Source organism: Camellia sinensis, chromosome 1 (genome assembly GCF_055761805.1).
Source record: "Camellia sinensis isolate YWXY chromosome 1, ASM5576180v1, whole genome shotgun sequence".
NCBI classification, from domain to species: domain Eukaryota; kingdom Viridiplantae; phylum Streptophyta; class Magnoliopsida; order Ericales; family Theaceae; genus Camellia; species Camellia sinensis.
The window spans coordinates 11,861,310-11,884,871 of NC_138961.1; the positions used below are offsets into that span (position 1 = coordinate 11,861,310).

Consider the following 23,562-nt stretch of genomic DNA (forward strand, 5'->3'; position numbering starts at 1 on the left):
TTGATTGGAGTATTTTACATTGTTAGTTATGTGTTGGACTCTTAGCCATGCATGCTCACTTAAATGAGTGTGCGGCGTTGTCACGGAGCTTGGGACGTGACACGAGTGGCGGTAACTACCACAATCGTTACGTAACGACGTTACGTAATGGTTGCGGTCGCTTTTAAAACCTTGTTTCCACCATTTGCTTCAAAGCTTTGCTGAGCATGTCAAATAGAATAAATAAACCGCAAAAAAAATAACAATCAGAAAGAGACAGTAATGTGATACCACTGATCCGTGAGGGCTGGCCTGATATAAGCATAATAATGTCCACCGTGCACGCCACCACTGTGAACCAAAACACTGCAAACAAGCAATAGTTCAGTATAAAAGAAATTCATTACAGAGGGTGCCAATTATATGCCAAGATCCAACAATTGCATTTGCTAAAATAAAATGGTAAACAAAGGTGTTGTGGAAGCCTACAACATAGAGTTGGTGTAAACTATGATTTTCTTGGACATATTATACTGTTTGATAGAGAACAAACAATCATACCAAAACAAAAGGAAACAGAATGGGAAAACAAAAGGTGACAATAATAAACAATAATATCAGTAAGTCAGCAACAGTGGAGTATCGATGACAATATACAGTGCGGGACACCACCATACATCATGGAACTAGATATGCAGATAACACGGATGAATATAATCACTATGTTTGGTTTCAATTTTTTGGATTCAATTCTCTAGAAATTGAGTTTTTTATTTTTAAGCAATTTTTTTACTTTTTTAGATAGTATCTTACTGATGTATCAAAAAAATAAAATATTTATAAAAAAAATATTTCAAAAAATCAATAAATACACAAGAATTGACACGAGTGAGAATAAGGTTGGCCACTACAATTCCTTTAAAAGAATTCTAGATTTTCTAAATAAAGAAAGGAGTATGCAGACTCTGATACCAACTAATGCAAGAAACGTGCGAGCTCTGACATTGCGGCAAGGAAGAGTGTAGGAACCAAGAATAGTGCAAGTAAAACAATTCACGACCAGTGATAAATTGCATGCCAACTTGTAACTTTTAAGTCAGTGCTTGTTGTTTGTTGAGTAAGGGACTCCAAATGAATTAACAAATATTCTACACAACACTCATGTGAGTAATGTGTAGAATAGTTGGAAATTCATCTGCGGTCTCAAGCATTTTTGCTGTTGGTTATCAAGATATTGGAACAAGAACATTAGACAGTGAGGTTGCTAAAATTGCATGAATAAGCAACCTGACATTTCCAAATAAATTTATCACAAGAAAGCAGATGTTTCACAGAACAAGGAAGTAGAGCTCAGAATTGAGTTAAAATTCCAGGAAAGAATATTAATCAGAGCCAGTAGAGTAAATAAGATAAATATATATATATATATATACCTGTGAAGGGTATACAAGTTGCGAACACTCCTATCTGCTTCAGATGACAAATATTTGCCATTCTCCCTGTCAAGATCCAGTTGTAGAGGGAACTCATAGCGATCATTTATCTGTTTGACAAGTGAAACAAATCATGAGACAGCTAGAAAATAAAAAGAAGGCTTATTCTTGTAGAACCTTTTAAAGTAAAATAAAATATTAAAAAAAGAAAAGAAGAGAAAAGAAAAACTGTATTTTTAATGCATATAATACCCATTCATAAACAAAAACCCCCATGAAGGCAAAAACCAAATTTTTAACACTAACCTTTACCATGGTATCCCGCATAAAATCATATTCGAACCGTTTTAACTGAAGTTGAAGGACAGGGGGGAAGTCAATGAAAAGGACACCCTTCCTTGCATCCTGTGAAAGTCAATAATTATAACACGCCTTATGAGACACAACCATAGTATTGCATCCGGAATTGAGTCCAAAAAATAACAAACTACTACAGTAATGACAAAATGTACAACCTCATAACAATAAAAATTCAATACTTAATGAAGCATTTGGGGTTTGTTCGGACCAACATACAGTTGGTTGATATAGGTAAATCTTTCTTGCAATGATTTAATTTAGAATTCAAATCACCAGTTTTAAAGCATCCAACCTGTAACCCAAATTGCTCAGCATGATACTTGTTATCACCCTCAAGACGGTCCACCTCCACATACTTATCGAAAAAAGCATAAACATCACGACAACCCTTGACATCAAGCTGAAGATCTATACTCAAGAATAAATTTCAGTCAGTAAGGGCTAGAGATACATCCTGAATAACACAGTGGTATAACCGTAAGCTAAAACACGTACCACAAAATGATTCCTTTCTTGTCGATTTGTAGTCCACATTGATGCATTCTACATAGTTCACGTGGTGCCCCTCAAATAACTGCTGTATTGTACCCTCCACAACAGTTCCCTGAGCCAGTAAAACCATAATAAAGTATAAACAACCTCCTAGAGCTAAACACAGATAATAAAGTCTATTGCATGATCTACTATAGCTCTATACCTTCATTTTATCTTCAAGTTTTTCACAAAGAACCCTGTTGAATTCTCGCACGTCGTGCTGCATGAAAGAATAATATGTATCCCATCCAAAAGATTTCATCAACTCTTTCGTTGCTACACTAGTGTCGCTGTACCGAAGCTTGTAGAACAAACTCTGCGAAGCCAACGTGATGCTCCCTGACGGCATGTCATTCTCGGTTGTTGGCATATGATACACAGCCTGAACACAACGATCCAAATAAGGCACTTTTATGTTGTAAGATAAATTGATAGAGAGAATAAATTGTGTATATATTGATGTTATTGATATATTGAATGTTATACACGGTCTCCTTTATATAGGAGAAAATGGCCTAAGTGGTATACACACTATACAAAACAACATCATGGCCTAAAGGGAAGGTGGTCACCGAAAGGGGAAAGGGCCACCGAAAGGGGAAAGCATACACTAAGGAGACAACATTATTAAAGCTAGTTGGTATTTTACAGCTAATATATATATGCACTAACATATAATATATATACTAACAGCCCCCCTCAAATTCAAGGAGGATATGTACTAACCAACTTGAGTTTGGAGAGAGTAACAAAACAGGAAAGTAAACTGATAAATAAAATAAAATAAGATAGGAGACACTGTATGGTTGTGTCAAATCGTTGTTGAAAACACGGTATGGTCGTGTCACACCGTTGGAGAAGACACTGTATGATCGTGTTTGAACCGTTGGAGAAGACACTGTATGGTCGTGTCTGAACCGTTGTAGCAGATAATGTCTGGACAATTTACGAGGTCATACTGGACCGATGTAGAAGCTAACCGGAATCAATGTTGGGACAGTTTACGGGGTCATGCCGGACCGTTGTAGAAGCTGACCGGAATCAATGTCGGGACAGTTTACTGGGTCATGCCGGACCGATGTAGAAACTGACCGGAATCAATGTCGGGACAGTTTACGGGGTCATGCCGGACCGTTGTAGAAGCTGACCGGAATCAATGTCGGGACAGTTTACAAGGTCATGCCGGACCGTTGTAGAAGCTGACCGGAATCAATGTCGGGACAGTTTATGGGATCATGCCGGACCGTTGTAGAAGAATTTGGTGGTGCACCAAGGTGGCGACTTAAGGAGTGCGCCATGAGGTGGCTTGAGTGGTTCCCATGGTGTATAACCATGCTCACCAGGGTGAGTGGTTCGCATGGTGTGTAACCATGCTCACCATGATATATGTATAACCCCCCCTCAAACTTAAATTGGTGTGAAGATAGAAACCTATTTGAGGTTGAAACAAAGGGATTAATAAAGGGGAGTAAAACAGCTCAACACAGAGTGAAGATGTTTTAAAAAAAAATGGTAGAAATGGTTTTTTTTTGTTTTTTTTTTATTTTTTTAATTTTTTTTTTATTTTCATTTTCGGTTGTGGTGTAAAATTGTGATTGGGGTTGATCCCGGCATGAAGAAATGACAAGTTTGTGGAATGAAAACCGAGTTGGTTGTGAATGGAATTTTTTTTTTTTTTTTTTTTTGGAATAAAATCAGCCATCATTCAGTAATGCAGTTGCTAAAGAGAAATATTAAAAGAGAGTGGTGGAAAGAAAAGTTTAAAAGAAATGATGGGAAAGAAAAATAAATGTGGGTATTTAAAAAAGTGTAAAAGTAGTTTGAAGAAAACAAATAAAAATAATTGATTTTGAAATCAAATGTGATAGGAGGAGAGAGAGGGGACAAGCCCATGTGATAAAGTGGAGAGAGAGCTGGGTATGCATATGAGCATCTTTTGTGCTGGTGGAGATTGGTTTAAAAATAAAAAAAAAGGGTATGGGTGTGCAAAAGTGAGTGGAGACAGGTTGAGTGGGTCGAACATGGAGGAAATGGGGTGGTGGTGGTGGTGACTTTGTTGACCAACCATGTCCAAAGCGCCGAGCAACACAACCAAGATGTGAACTCTTTGGGCTTAATCTCTTCAAGAAAAACAGCTGAAGCTATTGACATACTAAAGCTCATGTCTTCCACTTACTTGGTAGCCCTATGCCAAGCCATAGACTTGAGGCACTTGGAAGAAAACAGTGGTGGATCGTGAACACGTCTTCACATACATCGATGATCCGTGCAGCAGTACTTACCCATTGATGCAAAAGCTGAGGCAAGTCCTAGATGAGCACGCTTGGAAGAATGGCAACATGGAACAGGACTCGAACACTTCTATTTTCCAAAAGAGTTGCGCTGCTATATCTGGAGCTTCCTTCCAGTGTCTTAATGGCTGAAGCGGTTCAGCCTTTGACAGAAAGCAGCAAAGCAGTTCCTTGCTGCCCGTTACAAGGACATAACCAAGTTCCATGACGAGGTTTATGAACTTGCCCCTTGCTGGAATTGAAGCAGTTTTGTCTAGTGATGATCTCCAGATGGCATCAGAAGATGCCGTATATGATTTCGTGTTGAAGTGCTCCAGAAAATGCTCTTTGCAAAAACAACTCGTTTGGCCCTTCTTTGGTGAGTAATTGCCACAAATGATGAGCATGGTCTTGCTGCTGCTGCTGCAAATGTAGCTGCCATGGCCATGAGGGAGAGGGATCATGTCTGATGCAGAGGATCAAAGCCATTCAGATCGTAACGATCATGACGAGAGTTGCTATGATGTTGTTGGTATGGATCATTTCCTGTGAGCCTCTTGCTGGAGTTGATGGAGGTTTCAATTGGTTGAGATCCGGTGGGCGGTCAAGGCAAGGTTGCCGCCCGCCGGAAGGCGAAGAACACCAAGATCTTTAACCTATAGCTCCGATACCATGTAAGATAAATTGATAGAGAGAGAATAAATTGTGTATATATTGATGTTATTGATATATTAAATGTTATACACGGTCTCCTTTATATAGGAGAAAATGGCCTAAGTTGTATACACACTATACAAAACAACATCAAGGCCTAAAGGGAAGGTGGTCACCGAAAGGGGAAAGGGCCACCGAAAGGGGAAAGCATACACTAAGGAGACAACATTATTAAAGCTAGTTGGTATTTTACAGCTAATATATATATGCACTAACATATAATACATATACTAACATATGTAAATTGAAAATCAATCAGAAAAGTTGAATGAATATGCAAACCTTTTTGAAATAAGGAATATGGTACAATGTCTGGAGAAGAGTGTTCATGTAACCAGTAGCTCCTTGGTTTTTAAGTCCAACATAACCAGTTTTTTTTTTTTTTGAGTCATGTGCCCAGTAATCAACAACCCTATGGACAGCAACATCAGCTTCAACTACAATAGTATCATTCACCAGATAACCTCTAGCAGGGTCATATAGTTGGCTAAGAGGCATGAAAGAAGGGAAACCCCAATCACTTTCTCGTGCATTAAACTGGTGTTGTGTGTCTGTAGGATAAAAAGCATCAAAATTAGCACCAAACTAGTAATTCTACTACATGAAGTGAAAGGCTAAAAACTTTCAATTTATAAAACAAAGACGTATAAGATAAGGGAGTTTGCACAAAATTTCAACTGCTTAACACTATCACCCTAAATCTTCTACAAAACAAGTGGTTGACCACTACAAAACTTTCTTGGCCCAATAATATTTTCTGAGGCCGAGGTACAAACCAACCCAGGTTCCAACAGCATTGGGCTAGGCCACTAGGGGTTTACTCATTGGTTGTTGGGCGGTTTTATCAGCCCAACACTACACTCCCCCATTATCGTTAACATCCACAGGTGGTCCAACCTCCATATTTGAAGGCTTTAATGGGCCTTAAAATTTTGAGCAGACGCTAAAGTAGACCTCATCTTGACTTAGGTACAACCCTCTCTGACCATTTGCCCAAAGATCTTTACCATTTTACAACTCAACAGCAAGTCTGGCCCAGCTTCAGAGTTCTTCAATGGACACATGACCCAATCCCTTCCCTACTTTTCCGCCTAACTGCACCCCACTCACGATTTACAAAGACACGCAATCCCTATATGTTAAACCACAGACCAATCTACGACCACGCACCATCAGCCGAAAACCTAGAGTCAAGAGCCTCTCCTTGCAAGGCCGTTCTTGCGTTCGTCCTTACAGGCTTTCGGGTCTACTTTTAGGTCCAATTTTGATAATCTGAACCGTTCATATTTTATGATTTATTTAGTATATCATACCTGTAAAAAATCAAGTTGATCGGATATCAGAAAGCATGTGTTCGAAAAATTGAACTAAACACTATTTTTGAAAGAATTTAATAAACAGTTTTCCAAACACATACTTTTTGATATCCGATCAACTTGATTTTTTACAGGTATGATATACTGAATAAATCATAAAATATGAACGGTTCGGATTATCAAAATTGGGCCTAAAAATAGACCCGAAGGCCTGCAAGGACGGGCGCAAGCACGAGAGCTGCAAGGAGAGGATCCTCACTCCACATTTCATCTCCATCCCCATCTTCGGGGAGTTGACCTATCAACATTCGTGCATCCTTCACCTTGTACATCCCACTGAAGTCTCAAATCAACCCACTCTAACCCAGCTACATCTCTAGAACCAATCCCACACCAATAAACATCACCAACAATCTAATAAAAATGCATAAGATCTTAATGATTGATATTTAGAGGAGAACGAAAAAGGTATCCCTAATTAGTATTGAATGTGTTAAGGATGCAGCAACATGATGTGCTATCCAGCAAATCATTATCCAGTGGAATGGAGATCTTGGTTGTTATCTTGGATTGCTTTGGGATCTTTTGTGCCTAAAAAGTGATTGAAAGAGACTATTCTTTAGATGTATTAATGTATTTACTTTATACGATTTTCCATATAAAGCCTGATGAACAAAGTCCCCAACCAATGACCCATTTCATAAGAAGCTGATTTGTCTAGCACACCTTTAATAGTGTCCTTAACATTTTTCTCTTTTTTCCATACCATGCGACCTTTAATGACATCAACTTTAGAGAAATCTGCCGCTTATCTTAGATTGGTTTATGTAAAATTTTAGAATATGTATTCAAAAAATTAAATTATAATAACAAAAAACTAAAATAAAACCAGAAGATTTTAATAATGAAATTGAAAGTTTATAAAGATGGGGGGGGGGGGGGGGGGGGGGAAGCTCACCTTAAACTGAAAAAAATAAACAGACTTATCGAGATTGGGATTGAGAGAGCATGATTGCAACTAAAAATAGGAAATTGAAAAGTAAAAAGGAAAAACATAAATAATGTAAAAAAACAGTGAAAGAAGACAAAAAATAAGTTCTCACATGAGAAAAGCAATCAAGAAAAGTATATGAATACTTTATTTTCACGTCCCAATGACCTAGTACACGAAAATCATCCATATATGCTCTAGCTTTGATTTAACAATAAGAAGACACAGTCGAATATAAATAACTCGATATGATCCAAAACTTTGTTTACCACCATGTGATTCGCTTCCATGCATGGGTTTATTGTGAAAAGGAAACTTCAGGTATATTAATTGTATACTTCAGGAGAATCAAAAAGATAACTAGTCGCAAAAAGATAACTAGTCGCAAAAGATAACTAGTCGCAAATTTAGTCGGCAAATATGACTTTTCGCGACTAAAATGTTTTAGCTACTAAATGGATTAGTCGCAGTAATTATATATTTAGCGACCAAAAATTTAGTCGGCAAATATGACTTTTTTGCGACTAAAAAACTTTTTAGTCGCTAATTACTTTCCGCGACCCTCAATTGGCGACCAAGGTGGCGACCAAAAAATTAGTCGCGGATGACTTTTGCCGACTAAAAATGGACTTTTGCCGACTAAATTTTTAGTCGGCAAAAGTGTTAATTCTTGTAGTGAATAGTGGAGACAACCCACAAAACAAAGCCAAACGTCCATCAATTTTTTTGCTAAGTTCTTTATAGATATTCAACAAGCTAAAGAGCACGAACATACAGATAAATCGATATATGAATAAAGCATTATACACCTTAGATGCAAACAAAACATGATAATAAATGCAGATAGAGGGAGAGATTTTAATCCAAAAGTTATTGTATATGTACATAAGTAGCACGGACAAGCTACAAGACACATCACGCGACACGTGTCCTCAACTTGTCACATCCTCCCCCGCGTCCGACACATGTCAAACAGTGGTATGTGACCTCCGGAGAGGTGTCTGTGCTTCATAGATATGCACCCATGGAAATGATACAATATCTCACATGCTTCTCAGTTTTCTGGTTGATATATTTTTATTTTTTTGATAAATTTTTCTGGTCGATATATATTATAAATTGGTCATATTGGGATGAATATTTTAACATAGTAGTACAAAAGTTTAGAAATAAATTGGTACTATAATATTTTAGTTTCTTCACTGTCTGTTATATGCTATGTTTTAAGGGGGAAATCGTAATAGCTTATATTTTACCAATAGAAATACGAACAAGCTAGAGGAGAAAAAGACCTACTACAAAGCAATCTATATTTCACTTATTTTCTTCAATGCCAACAATTGGAATAGGCAACCAATATCCATAGTTGTATCCAATTCACATTTTTCACGTATCAATAATTTGAATTTTTGCAATTGTTACCGAGTGAAAAGTACAGCATTTTATTTCTTCGAGCCAACCTTGTAATACCTAAGCATTTCCAGACCACTACAGTATAATTTAATTCACAAAGGCATCAAAGCATACTAATTCCATCGACTCCAATCCACTAGTAATGGAAATTTCTCATGGGAACCATTCCACAAATTTTGACAGTTTGCTTGGGCCTGTTAAATTCATGCAATAGAAAACATTTTCATGATAAGAAGTAAATTTAACATATTAAAAGTCAAGTATTTTACATTTTTCTTCCACGCCATATGCGTAAATACATACGATACATGCATAAAAAAATACATACAAATGTATATAAAGCTCTAACAACTCCTTATCCCATTCTAGACCTCGAAAATACACATTCAAATACATTATAGAGTTGGAAGGCAATCGCTTTGATTATCAGTTGCTCCCACCCCTCAGCGACTAATGCAGCCCTCACCAATGTGAGTGACTAAACACCACATACATATATAAAAGATATATGGTACACACACATACAATTATGAAAGTCCATTCAATTCTGTACTTAAAAATGAATTGCTCTTCCAGGATAGGAATCTACTAAAGAAATATCTAATTGGAAAGATAATTAACCATACACAACAGTTATAATAATTAACCATACACAATAGTTATAATATAGAAGCCAAATCACTAACTACACTTACATGGTAACAAAGTAAAAAAAGACAGAAACTTAAAATGTAAGTCCCGTGTATGTTTAACCAGGATAGGCAATGTATAAGCACCATAAAATATGTACCTTTCCTTACTGTAAACTTGTTATTGATTTGATTGACCACAGCTAAACTGAATTGGGCAACGATCTTGTGATTGTAATGCAGCAATGAATCATGTTAAAGAACATACACATAAATATGAACTTAAACATCCCAATGCCACATATATAGCGTCTCCTCACCAAACATGCCCCAATTCCAAGACCCATTCCCACAGAGAAAGAGAGAGAGAGGGAGAGAGAGATGTCATCTAGTGACAAAAATGCAGTTGCATCATCTACAAAACTATATTTCATTGAACTAACTAATACACTCCAAAAACAAGCATACAATGCCCCTCCCCTCCCATCTTAAAATAGTTTCCCAAACCTAACTTCTCCAATGAAAAAAACAAAGCAATGGCTTTAAGCCCCAATCACAAAGAAGGGCCATATTTTATACAACCTCCAGTCTCGTTTCCAAAATGTTAGTCCTATCCTATCAAGTAAAAAAAGTGTGTAATTTTTCAAATTTATCCCTTGTAAGTGAACTATAAATATATTTTAAAATGAGAGTAAAAAGTTATTGTTAGAATTAGTGTTTTTAAATTTGATTTAAGTGCAATAATTTCATGTTACCTTAGAAGTTACAAGTCTAAAAGGGCCTAACAAAATGGGAAGCAGAGGGAGTATACTATTAGCTAAGGCATGGGACCAAAAAAAAGTGTAATAAGCCCTAGAAGATATATATAAACTTAAAACATTTAAGTTGCATATGTTTGGTAATTAGGAAAGAAAATAAAATAAATGATTATGTAAGTTATGAGTAAAAAAGAAAAGAAAAGAACAGATTGATTGTGATTTATCTCCCTCAGTAAGCGAGAAAAGAAAAAATAATTCTAATTTTTTTCCTATCTTATTTGGTTAAGTTTTTATGGATTGATTGAGCTATATAAAATAAAATTACCAAATTAACATTCTATAATAGTTAGTCATTTATTTGTTCTATATCCAAAAGGATATTTTTGTTTTGGTAACACAAAAAATAAGCAGTTTATTGACTTATTTTGATCACATTACCTTTTTACTTTTTTACACGTATTTTCGTAATAAACAAAGGATCCTCCTATTGTGTGTATGCACCCCTACCACAAAATGTGTAACTTTGCCACAAAATTTCATAAGATCAACCTCAAAATGCATAATCTCACCATAAATTAGGACATCGATCAAGCCACAAACTTTTACAACATATACGACAAAATTGTGGACAATTTGTTACGCAAATTTGTGCCGAAGGTACGCATTTTATAATTGATGTTACAAGATTTTGTGACAAAGTTAGCGTGATATAGACCAAAGAAGTGATATCTCCAAATCCAAACAGGCTGTTAATCAGAATAATTAATATTGTATAGATATTAAATACCATATACCATAAAAAAGCATACCTTTCTTTATAGTATTGTGGTTATGAATTTGATCGAGCAGGGCTAAGCTGAATTGGGTGTATCTACTCCACCCAGATGGTAACACTGCCGAATCCGGAACATCTAGATACATTTTTTTTTTGATCAGCAAAGAAAAGGAACTTTATTGATGAAACAGAAAACTATTACATCAAAGAAGAAAAGGAGGAGGAGTGCAAAAAGCATCATAGCGAACCAAATCAATCCCAACTAGGTTGGCACTGATAAGATCGCCCAATCATATGCTAGCACAACCACAAGAGTTGGTGAGGAACCAACCACAAACACCAAAAACTACCTCACCCAAAAAGCCCTGACCCCACCTAATACAAGCCAAGCAATGAAACATGGATCGACAATCAACAAAATCCATCAGCAAACTCCTAATATAAATGGTAAAGATTGGGCCACCTCTGCCAACTACAAAGTTCATCAGCAATACTTTTCATCAGAGCAACCTCCACAGACCAGCAGCATACCAGCAGAGCCTCCTAGATACATGGACAAATGATTCGTGTTGTTCCCCTTGGGGAATAGAAGCACCCGCCTGAATATATATGTGTTAGAAAAATGGTGTTTTATAGACATATTTTGGACCGATTTTGAGGCCAAAATTGAGTAGGCCCCAAATGTTATTTGGGGTGGGTCCGAAGAGGTGAAGTCATAGTTCTAAATCGCGGTATCGGGTAACGTAACGGTATCGATCGCGGAGTATCGGTATCGGGAGTATCGACCGATACGTATCGGGTATCGGGCGTCACGGCTGTGAAATTTCAAAAATCATTAGCAATTCCTCTAAAACTCAATTTTATGTATTTTTTGACTCTTTTAGCCTTAATTTATCACATTTTAATCAAAATTTTGATATGTAAAGACACTTTTGACTCATTTTCAACTAAATGATATGTATTTATTTTAGTCTCAAGCTTTTACTTGGCATATATGTTAAACTTTAATATAAAATTGATGTGAAAATATTTTTTTACTTATTTTCAACAATGAAATACTTTCACATGCACAACAAATTAATAAGAGAAAGGGGGATATGAAAATAAATCATTCACTTCAACCTCAATATCACTAGTCCTATTTTGTCGGGCCATAACCATTTCTAAGTCCTCCTCATCATTTTCATCATCATCACACTGACTGGCTCTAATTTGTTCTGTTAATTCCTCATTCATCTTCCTTTTGTCAATCTTTTTGCCCTTATAATTATTCAAATGATCCATCATTAGTGTTCGAACTTCACTACTAACATTAGCACAAGGTGCGACTTGACCTTTCATATGGGCTAAATGTTGCTTCAACCTAGTTATACCACCATTTAGCTCTTTTCCACAAAATTTACACCTAATTTTATGCCTATTATTTTCTAGTGGAATTCCAAATTTCCATCCAATATCATCACTTGGAAGTTTTCCAATAGAACCACCTCCGTGCGCCATTATAACTTTCAATTATCTACAATAACAGTTTTCAATTAACAAATATTGTAATTCTAATTTTGTTACTAATAATAATGCATTTAAAATAAAAATAAAAAATCTAAACTATTAAACCTCTTTACTTAACAATTAAACCTCTTTAAAAAAATCTAACAAATGAAACTTCTTTAAAAAAAATCTGATATAAAAATAATCTGAAATAAAAAGATATGACAGATTCAAAAATTTGACAGATTCAAACAAACACACTATAAGGAAATAATTATCCTAATCAACCCATTGTCATGGCTTCTAAGTTTTTCATGGATCACTAATTCTTTATGACTCAAATGAAGCACGAGAGACTGAAATGATATCAAATTGGGCTTGGGATCTTCTATATTAATTTTTTTATTTATTTTATTTATTTATTTATTTTCATCTATTTTAATGCACTTTCAATCAATAATCAGGGTGACTCTAGTCTCATCCCCCATCAAGCAAACAAAAGCTCTTAAATTTTTTTTATTTGTATTATTAATATTTTATTATATATAGTTTGGTTATTTAAAAAAATCAAGGATCCCATCAAAAAATATATATATATATTCAACACAATAATAATCCTATCTACATACAAATTATAAACTATTATAAACTATTAAACAAATTATAAACTACTATGCGGCAGTCCTACAATCCCACATAAATCAAATAATAATCCTATCTACATACAAATTATAAACTATTATAAACTATTATATAAATTATAAACTATTATGTGCACTGCAGTCCCTACAACCCCCACATAAATCAAATTATATTTTATTATATATACATAAACAAACCGAGCACAGCAAGCAAAGCCATTTGAAGAAGCTCCAGCCAAAACAAAAAACAGAGTAGGAAACAAATGCGAACAGAGCATGAGAGAAAAACCTTCAACGAAGAAACTTCAAATCGGTGATGGGTTTGGGTTCAATTCGACGCTTCTCCTTGCAACACTTTACAAGATCGATGGCCCGGGGAGATGGATTTGGGTTTGATTGGGGAGTTGAGTTTGGTCCGATTGAGGGAAAACTTTAGAGGTTTTTTACACATTTATGGTGTCCTGGTGTTTGTGAGTCTGTGTGTATATATTATTGCTTGAAGAAGACAAAAAAATTGAAGTGAAATGTTTAGCCCGTGAGTCTGTTATCCTTTCTTTTCTGCTTTTTCTTTTGTTTTTGCAGGTGCTTTGGTCGGTTCTTTTTTCTTTTACAGGTGATTTGCTGTCCAGGTGATTTGCTTTTCTTAGTGACTTGCTTTCCTCAATTATTTTTCCATGCTTTGCTCGTTTTTCAGCCGAATCGGACAATATCGGAACTGTATCGCCCACGTATCGGATTCAAGCCGATACGTGTCGGGAATCGGCCGCTACAGACGTGAAATTCAGTCTCACCTGTATATCGGGGTGTATCCGACTCGGCACTCCCATTTTCCGTTACGAACCGGCCGGTACGGGACGTACCGGCCGATATTTAGAACCTTGGGTGAAGTGTTCCTTGCCGCATGGCAAGTCACACAATGAAGACGGAACGTCAAAACCATTTATGAGTGAATGGGAAGTGGACGTCGTTTTCGGGTCTAACATTAATTTTTCAGATAAAATTCATTTGAATTTTTTCAATAAGAATTATTGTAGGAATTTAATTTAATTCTAAATTCAAATTTTCAGTTCCTAAGTGGTTTCATAAAATTTGTAATTGTGAGAATTTAATTTAATTCTAAATTCAATATTTTAGGTTTCTTTAAAAGTTTCCTAAAATTGGTACCTTGTCATTTATTTATTTAAACTATTTCATTTAGTTTAATATACATATATTTAAAATAGTTTAAATAATAATATACCTACAGCCGTTGACTTGGTCCAAAAACAGTTCACCTATGGATCCTTATTCAAAATTGTTTGAAAGTTTTATACGGTCAAATAATTGTTTGAAAAGTGGTTGCACTTTTTCACTTCTCTTTGATGCCTGTTCGGACAGAAATTTTTTGTCTATAAATATAAATCCTTTTCAAGCAATCCGTAAGGATCCGAAAATCAGTTTAGACATTGTCTAATTTCTGTCCATTTTGCTCTGGTATATTTTATTCTTCATATATAATTTTAGGAATAAATTTCAGAGAGTTAGAACATAGGTTTGGTTCGCCAAACAAATTGTTTGAAGTACTACTACAATTTGTGAAGATCATTGTATCCTGGGAGATAGACGCCACTCAACCGTACACACCGTAGCGGGGCGAATCTATCTTAAGGACAGAGTGTCACACACTCGACTTGGTCTTATTTTTTAATTCAGTTCAATAAATAAATCTGGTATGTTATTTATTTATTTTGTTTGAATTTATTTGAAGTTATTTTATTTATACAGAAGATTGATCCAACAATCTTAAGACAGATTCGAATTATTCTGTTTACAGAATTTTTCGTTTGTTTCCCTTTTTTCATTCTTCGTAAATAATTTCGGAAGAAAATTATTTTCTGTGGATTTACAAAATAATATTCTGGTTGGAAAAACAAATAGTGATTATTTGCTATTTGACAGATAGTAGTAATATACTGTCTCTTTTCTTTGACAACAACTAGTAGTACGATACTGGTGTCATTAACAATTCAAAATATATTTTTGTGGAATTCTTTCAGAAATTAATTTTGGGTTTTAAAAATTATTTTCTGAGTTTTCATTAATTAAAATTCTGTTTTCAGTATTTTAATTATTGAAGTGTTACTGAAATTAATTTTCTTTGTGGAATTAATTTGGTTAAATAAAATTTTATTTTATTTCCAAATTAATTGAAAAATAAAAGTTATTTTCTTATTTCTTTTATTTTACAGAATTTAATTTCTTGTGTAGAATTATTTTGGTTAAATAAAATTTTATTTTATTTCCAAATTAATTGAAAAATAAAAGTTATAGTTTTATTTCTTTTATTTTACAGAATTTAATTTTCTGTGTGGAATTAATTTGTTTAAATAAAATTTTATTTTATTTTCAAATTAATTGAAAAATAAAAGTTACATTCTTGTTTCTTTTATTTTTACAGAATTTAATTCTGTGAATTTGGTTTAATTTTCTGTGTGGTGTAAATTCTAATTATAATTTTGTTTTACATATTAAAATTGATGGCTACTGAAACTAATGCCCAAACAAGTACTACTGTGGTGGCTGCAATGACGCCAACCCCCTCTCCTGTGGTGACAGTGCCAATAAATCATGGAGAAAAGCCAGAGAAGTTCTTAGGAACTGACTTTAAAAGATGGCAACAGAAAATGTTGTTCTATCTTACAACTCTAAACCTGGCTCGTTTCCTTCGTGAAGATGTTCCTATCCTGAAAGAGGATGAAACCGATCGGCAAGTGATTGCTGCGGTTGATGCCTGAAAACATGCCGATTTCTTTTACCGGAATTACGTCTTGAACGGACTTGACAACACATTATACAACATCTACAGTCCAATTAAGACAGCAAAGGAACTTTGGGAATCGTTGGAGAAAAAGTACAAAACGGAAGACGCGGCTCAAAGAAATTTGTGGTTGGTAGATTCTTGGATTTTGTAATGGTTGATTCAAAAACTGTGATCAACCAAGCTCAAGATTTCCAACTCATTCTGCATGACATTCACGCAGAAGGTATGTCTCTCAGTGAATCCTTTCAAGTTGCAGCCTTAATTGAAAAATTACCAAAAGGCTGGAAGGAATTCAAGAACTACCTCAAACACAAGCGCAAAGAAATTTCTATGGACGAATTAACTGTGCGTTTGAGAATTGAGGAGGACAACCGCAATTCTGAAAAGCGGACTAGTAAGCATCCTATGGAGTCTAAGGCAAATGTGGTGGAACATGCTTCAAAAACCAAGAAACGAAAGTCTTCTGGAGAAAGTTCATCACAAGGCTCTAAAGGGGGGGATAATAAAAAGTACAAGTTTAATGGCAAATTTTACATCTGTGACAAAGAGGGACATCGGGCCAAAGATTGTCGTAGCAAAGGCAAAAGCAAAAGAAGAACAAGCAAGAAGCCTGCTCAAGCCCACATGACTGAAGTGGACAATATTTCCAAGGGTATAGATGATATCAATCTTTTTGCAATTGTTTCCGAGGCAAATCTTGTCGGAAATCCAAAAGAATGGTGGGTGGACACTGGTGCTACTCGCCATATTTGTGCCGACAAAAAGATGTTCACATCTTATTCTATAGTGGACAATGGTGAACAACTCTTTATGGGCAACTCCTCAACTTCCAAAGTTGAAGGACAAGGAAAGATTGTACTCAAGATGACATCTACAAAGGAACTCTCTCTCAACAATGTGCTGCATGTACCGGACATTCGCAGTTTCCGGATCTTTGTTGAGTAAGAATGGGTTTAGGCTAGTTTTTGAAAGTGGCAAGTTTGTACTTACTAAAAATGGGATGTATGTAGGAAAATGTTACATGTCTGATGGCCTTTTCAAGTTAAATGTAATGACCGTTGTACCCTCAGTTATTAATAATACTACATCTTCTTCTTACTTGCTTGAGTCTTCAAATTTATGGCATGGTAGACTAGGACATGTTAATTATGGATCTTTATGTAGATTAATTAATATGGAATGTTTACCTAAATTTAACATTGATTCAAATCATAAATGTGAAGTTTGTGTTGAGGCAAAATTATCTAAAACTTCTTTTCATTCAATTGAAAGAAGTACGGAACCACTTGAATTAATTCATAGTGACATTTGTGATTTTAAATCAATTCAAACTAGAGGTGGAAAAAAGTATTTTATCACTTTTATAGATGACTATACCAGATATAGTTATGTTTATTTAATTCGAACTAAGGATGAAGCTTTGGAAACTTTCATTCAATATAAGAATGAAGTTGAAAATCAACTTGATAAGAAAATCAAGAAACTTAGAAGTGATAGAGGTGGTGAATATGAATCACCTTTTGGTGAGTTTTGTAAAGAATATGGAATAATTCATCAAACCACCGCTCCTTACTCACCTCAGCAAAATGGAATTGCTGAAAGGAAAAATAGGACTTTAAAAGAAATGATGAATGCCATGTTAATTAGTTCTGGATTACCTCAGAACTTGTGGGGGGAAGCAATACTTTCTGCTAATTATATTTTAAATAAAGTACCCCGAAAGAAAGTGAATCAAACACCTTATGAAATGTGGCATGGTAGAGTACCATCCTACAAATACTTAAAAGTGTGGGGGTGTTTGACTAAAGTGGCTATTCCTAGTCCTAAAAAGACTAAGATAGGTCCTAAGACCATTGATTGCATTTTCATTGGTTATGCCAAGAATAGTAGTGCATATCGGTTTTTGATTCATAAATCAGAACATTCAGAAATGCATGCAAATACTATTATTGAGTCTCGAAATGCATCATTCTTTGAACATGTATTTCCAAATAAAACTGGACAAGAGACTAGTAATAATAAGAGATCTTTTGATACTATTACTAGTAATGATCAAGAACATGATCAAGAGCAAGAGTTAGACAAAAATGAGGAAGAAGAACCTAGGCGTAGTAAACGTGCTAGAACCTCAAAATCTTTTGGTCCAGATTTTCTAACATTTTTGTTAGAAAATGAGCTTTTAACTTTTAAAGAGGCTATATCCAGTCCTGAAGCTCCTTTATGGAAAAAAGCTGTCAATAGTGAAGTTGAATCCATCTTGCAAAATCACACTTGGGAATTGGTGGATTTGCCACCAGGTTGTAAACCTCTTGGGTACAAGTGGATTTTCAAAAGGAAAATGAAAGCGGATGGATCAATTGCCAAATACAAGGCAAGACTTGTAGTCCAAGGATTTAGACAAAAAGAAGGTCTAGACTATTTTGACACATACTCACCGGTTACTAGAATAACATCTATTAGAATGCTAATTGCCATTGCATCTCTATATAATCTAGAAATTGATCAAATGGATATTAAAACCGCTTTCTTAAATGGTGAGTTAAATGAAGAAATTTACATGGAACAACCAAAAGGGTTTTCTGTTCTAGGAAAATAAAAGAAAGTATGTAAATTGGTTAAATCATTATATGGTTTAAAACAAGCGCCAAAGCAATGGCATGAGAAATTTGACAAGGCAATGATGTCAAATGGATTCAAAATTAATGAGTGTGACAAATGTGTTTACATTAAAAACACAGACAAAGGTTATGTTATTGTATGTCTTTATGTAGATGATATGCTCATCATTGGTAGTAATAATGATATGATTAAAACTACTAAGAAAATGTTGAATAAACATTTTGACATAAAGGACATGGGCATTGCTGATGTAATTCTAGGTATGAGAATTACCAAAACATCAGAAGGATATGGTTTGTCACAATCTCATTACATTGAGAAAATACTTGACAAATTCAGCAAAGATGATGATCATCTTGCTAAAACTCCTGTAGATGTTAATTTGTATCTTTCTAAGAATGTACAGGAAAGTATTTCTCAATTAGAGTATGCCCAAATTATTGGAAACTTAATGTACTTGATGAGCTGCACTCGCCCAGATATAGCTTATGCAGTAAGTAAATTAAGTAGATATACGAGTAACCCGGGAGTAGAACACTGGAAAGCAATTATAAGGGTTCTAAGATATCTCCAATTTACTTGTAACATTGGGCTTAACTATACTAGATATCCAGCAGTACTTAAAGGATACTGTGATGCAAATTGGATATCGGATACTAGAGACTCGAAGTCCACCAGTTGGTATGTCTTTACTCTTGGTGGGGCGGCTGTATCTTGGAAATCTTCCAAACAGACTTGTATTGCTAGGTCTACTATGGAATCTGAATTCATAGCTTTAGACAAAGCAGGGGAAGAGGCAGAATGGCTTCGCCACTTCCTTGAAGATATTCCAATTTGGCCAAAGCCGGTGCCTGCTATATGCATACATTATGATAGTCAATCAGCTATAGGTAAAGCACAGAGTCATATGTATAACGGTAAGTCACAACACATTTGTCGTCGACATAACACCGTAAGACAACTACTCTCTAATGGAATTATTTCCATAGAATATGTTGAGTCTAAAGACAACATAGCGGATTCACTAATCAAAGGGTTAGTAAGAGAGTTAGTTGAGAATTCATCGAGGGGAATGGGACTAAAGCCTATTAAATAAGAGTTACCACAATGGCAACTCAACCTAGTTGACTGGAGATCCCAAGATTTAGGTTCAAAGGGACAACCGAGTTGTGAATGACTCAGAAGGATCACTGGGGAGTCTAACTCCTACCCATTTCTATGATGAAATAGTGATGTCTGCAGCGTTTAAGGTTAAGTAAAATTTTAATGATTCTTATATCTAGGTAAACCTAGTGGAGTATGGCAGAATACTCTTCGTAAGAATCACCTATGTGAGTGTGAACTGGGCCGGTTTTATGAGATTTGTGAAGGGCTACAATTCTATAGAGCACTCATGAAAGACCAGGTTGTTCAGGGCCAAAATGAACACAATAGTGAGAACTAAACTGTGTCTGGGAATATACTGTGTGAGTTCTATTGTCTTGGTTTACACAAACGGCTGAACAGTTCAAGACATCATGTTCACTGGTTAGCTAGTAAATCCGATAGTGTCTCACAAGGGAAGGTTCAAAGCCAAAAGCTACCTATCCTTTGCAGAATATTGCCAATTTCTGCACTCTCTGTAATTAGATCATGTTGTTGCATTTTCTCTCCGTCAAATTCCATTCATGTGGGGGATTGTTGGAAAGATGGTGTTTTATAGGCATATTTTAGACCGACTTTGAGGCCAAAATTGAGTAGGCCCCAAATGTTGTTTGGGGTGGGTCCGAAGAGGTGAAGTGTTCCTTGCCACATGGCAAGTCACACGGTGAAGACGGAACGTCAAAACCATTTATGAGTGAATGGGAAGTGGACGTCGTTTTCGGGTCTAACATTAATTTTTTAGATAAAATTCATTTGAATTTTTTCAATAAAAATTATTGTGGGAATTTAATTTAATTCTAAATTCAAATTTTCAGTTCCTAAGTGGTTTCATAAAATTTGTAATTGTGAGAATTTAATTTAATTCTAAATTCAATATTTTAGGTTTCTTTAAAAGTTTCCTAAAATTGGTACCTTGTCATTTATTTATTTAAACTATTTCATTTAGTTTAATATACATATATTTAAAATAGTTTAAATAATAATATACCTACAGCCGTTGACTTGGTCCAAAAACAGTTCACCTATGGATCCTTATTCAAAATTGTTTGAAAGTTTTATACGGTCAAATAATTGTTTGAAAAGTGGTTGTACTTTTTCACTTCTCTCTGATGCCTGTTCGGACAGAAATTTTTTGTCTATAAATATAAATCCTTTTCAAGCAGTCCGTAAGGATCCGAAAATCAGTTTAGACATTGTCTAATTTCTGTCCATTTTGCTCTGGTATATTTTATTCTTCATATATAATTTTAGGAATAAATTACAGAGAGTTAGAACATAGGTTTGGTTCGCCAAACAAATTGTTTGAAGTACTACTACAATTTGTGAAGATCATTGTATCCTGGGAGATAGACGCCACTCAACCGTAAGCACCGTAGCGGGGCGAATCTGTCTTAAAGACAGAGTGTCACACACTCGACTTGGTCTTATTTTTTAATTCGGTTCAATAAATAAATCTGGTATGTTATTTATTTATTTTGTTTGAATTTATTTGAAGTTATTTTATTTATACAGAAGATTGATCCAACAATACATTCAACAAACAAACAAACAAATAGCGAATCAATAAAGCAAAATTGATCAATAAAAAGTAGGGTAAGATATGTAAGAAGAAGTCAAGTGGGAGATCAAAGTAACCATTTGTATGATCCAATTGAGAATGTACTAGAGTAGAGCTTGTTAGTACACAAGCTCGAAAATTTTTCAATTTTCCAGGTAAATCGCTGCTGATCCTCGATTGACGACGAAGAAGTCATTGTATTAGCAGTTTCGACTGGTGGAGGTGGCAGCAGCAGCTGCACAGAGAGAGAGAGAAAGAGAGACTCCTGGGTAAAGAAACTTAAGAACTACACATCATCTCTGTATGATCCAAGAAAATGCTGCTTTTTAAAAAAAGAGTGATTCCATTTACACACCACACATCATCTCTGTAGACACCACCAAACACAATTTTGACTTTATTATTTTTCTCAATGCACGCCATCCATTTTCAAATATACTTAAAATATCCTCATCTTCTTCAACCACCCAGCCAACTTGTATTAGCAGTTTCTGCTGGTGGAGGTTGCAGCAGCAGCAGAGAGAGAGACTCCTGGATAAAGAAACTTAAGATCTACACATCATCTCTGTATGATCCAAGAAAACGCTGAGCGATTCCATTTACGCACCACACATCATCTGTACGCACCAACAAACACAATTTTGACTTTATTATTTTTCTCAATGCACGCCATCCATTTTCAAATATACTTAAATATCCTCATCTTCTTCAACCACACCACCAACCTTAACCCTAGCCGACGCCACTCGCCGGCGGCCGTCGCCTCCTCCTCCTCCGGCGAATCTCTTCCTCACTCTTCCATCCATCACTCCTCCTGCCTCACCACCACCAGCCTCACTTCCAAACCCTTCTCCACCCGCTTCCTCCCTCCACCACCGGCTCCACCACTTCCCTGCCATCGCCGCCGCAACCTTTCATCCCATCTCATCTCCCTCTTCTTCTTCTTCTTTTTCTCTCTAGAAACTACCAAACCCATCCTCACCACCGTGACCTCTCACTACACCGATCTTCCCCAATCCATCGGAGAGAAGCTTCTCGCCGAAGGCAACTGTCGCGGCGAAGCTTCGAATCGGAGCTTCGAATCTGGTTTGCACGATCAGACTCCTGCAAACCCTAGATCTAGATGTGAAAACCTTAGGATTCTCTCTCTCTCTCTCTCTGCGATAGAGAAAAGCAGGCGATGGCCGAGGTGGGGAGCTGGGTCGTTCGCTGGTGGGGCCAAGGAGAACGGTTTGCAGAGGGGAAAGGGGTCGCCGGCGAGGTAGGGAGGTTGTGGGGGTTCATGGTGGCTGGGTTTCGGTGACGGTGGTCGGAGGTGGAAGTAGGCAGCGGAGACTAGCGATAGGTGGTGGTATGCTTCATAAATTGGATATCACTAATGACGTGGCACATGTTAATTTTACTGTTGATATGGTAGCTTGGTTTTTGTTTTTTGAAAAATGTTTTAGAGCTCTAAATTGAGTGTACTAAAAGAGCTCTAGAGGGTGGATTCCACTTATTGATGTGATGTTTTGATTATATATATATATATATATTTTTTTTTTTTTTTTTGAATTCTCACCTCATTAATTGTTCATTAGTGCTCCAACTTAATAGAATGTATCATTGTTATTTTTTTTTTTTTACTGTCAGCTCATTTAATACTATTACATTAGAGCACTGAATTAGTACCATTTTTAAAATAAGGCCTGCTATTTGACCGTACCATTTTTCTTTGCCCTCCATTCCTTTGACTTCCCACCCAACGAAATGAAAATCTTTATTAATGTTTGATTGAATTTTTTAAATATGATTTGAGAATAAGAGTTATATTTTGAGTTTTTAAATTTTGAAATTATAATTTAAATGTAAAAATTTTGTTAGATTATAATTTTTAAATAGAGTTTTGAGTCGAGTGTGAAATTGATTTTGAAAGTTTGAAGTAACATGTAGAATAAGAAAATTTGTTTGATTATAAGTTTTGAAAAGAATTTTCAAAACTTAATTTAAAAAACTACAATTCATAATCAAACACACAACTCAAAACTCTATTGAAATTTTTGATCAACAGTCGTAACCAAACTCTTTTTAAAATTCAATTTAAAAAATTAATTATTAACAACAACAAAAAAAAAACACTATTAACCAAACTCTTTTTAAAA

General features: G+C 35.5%; 1 protein-coding gene across 1 annotated transcript; it reads right to left on the reverse strand.

Annotated features, from left to right (window-relative positions):
• Positions 1-245: 245 nt before the first annotated feature.
• Positions 246-11,318, reverse strand: LOC114316142 (ubiquitin C-terminal hydrolase 12-like). The gene is made up of 8 exons (XM_082904237.1): positions 11,207-11,318; positions 5,573-5,841; positions 2,470-2,688; positions 2,268-2,376; positions 2,065-2,180; positions 1,719-1,817; positions 1,413-1,522; positions 246-345 (listed from the first exon to the last, which is right to left on the reverse strand). The coding sequence occupies exons 1-8, from the start codon at positions 11,316-11,318 to the stop codon at positions 246-248; spliced, it is 1,134 nt and encodes a 377-aa protein (XP_082760363.1).
• Between the last annotated feature and the right edge of the window lie 12,244 nt (positions 11,319-23,562).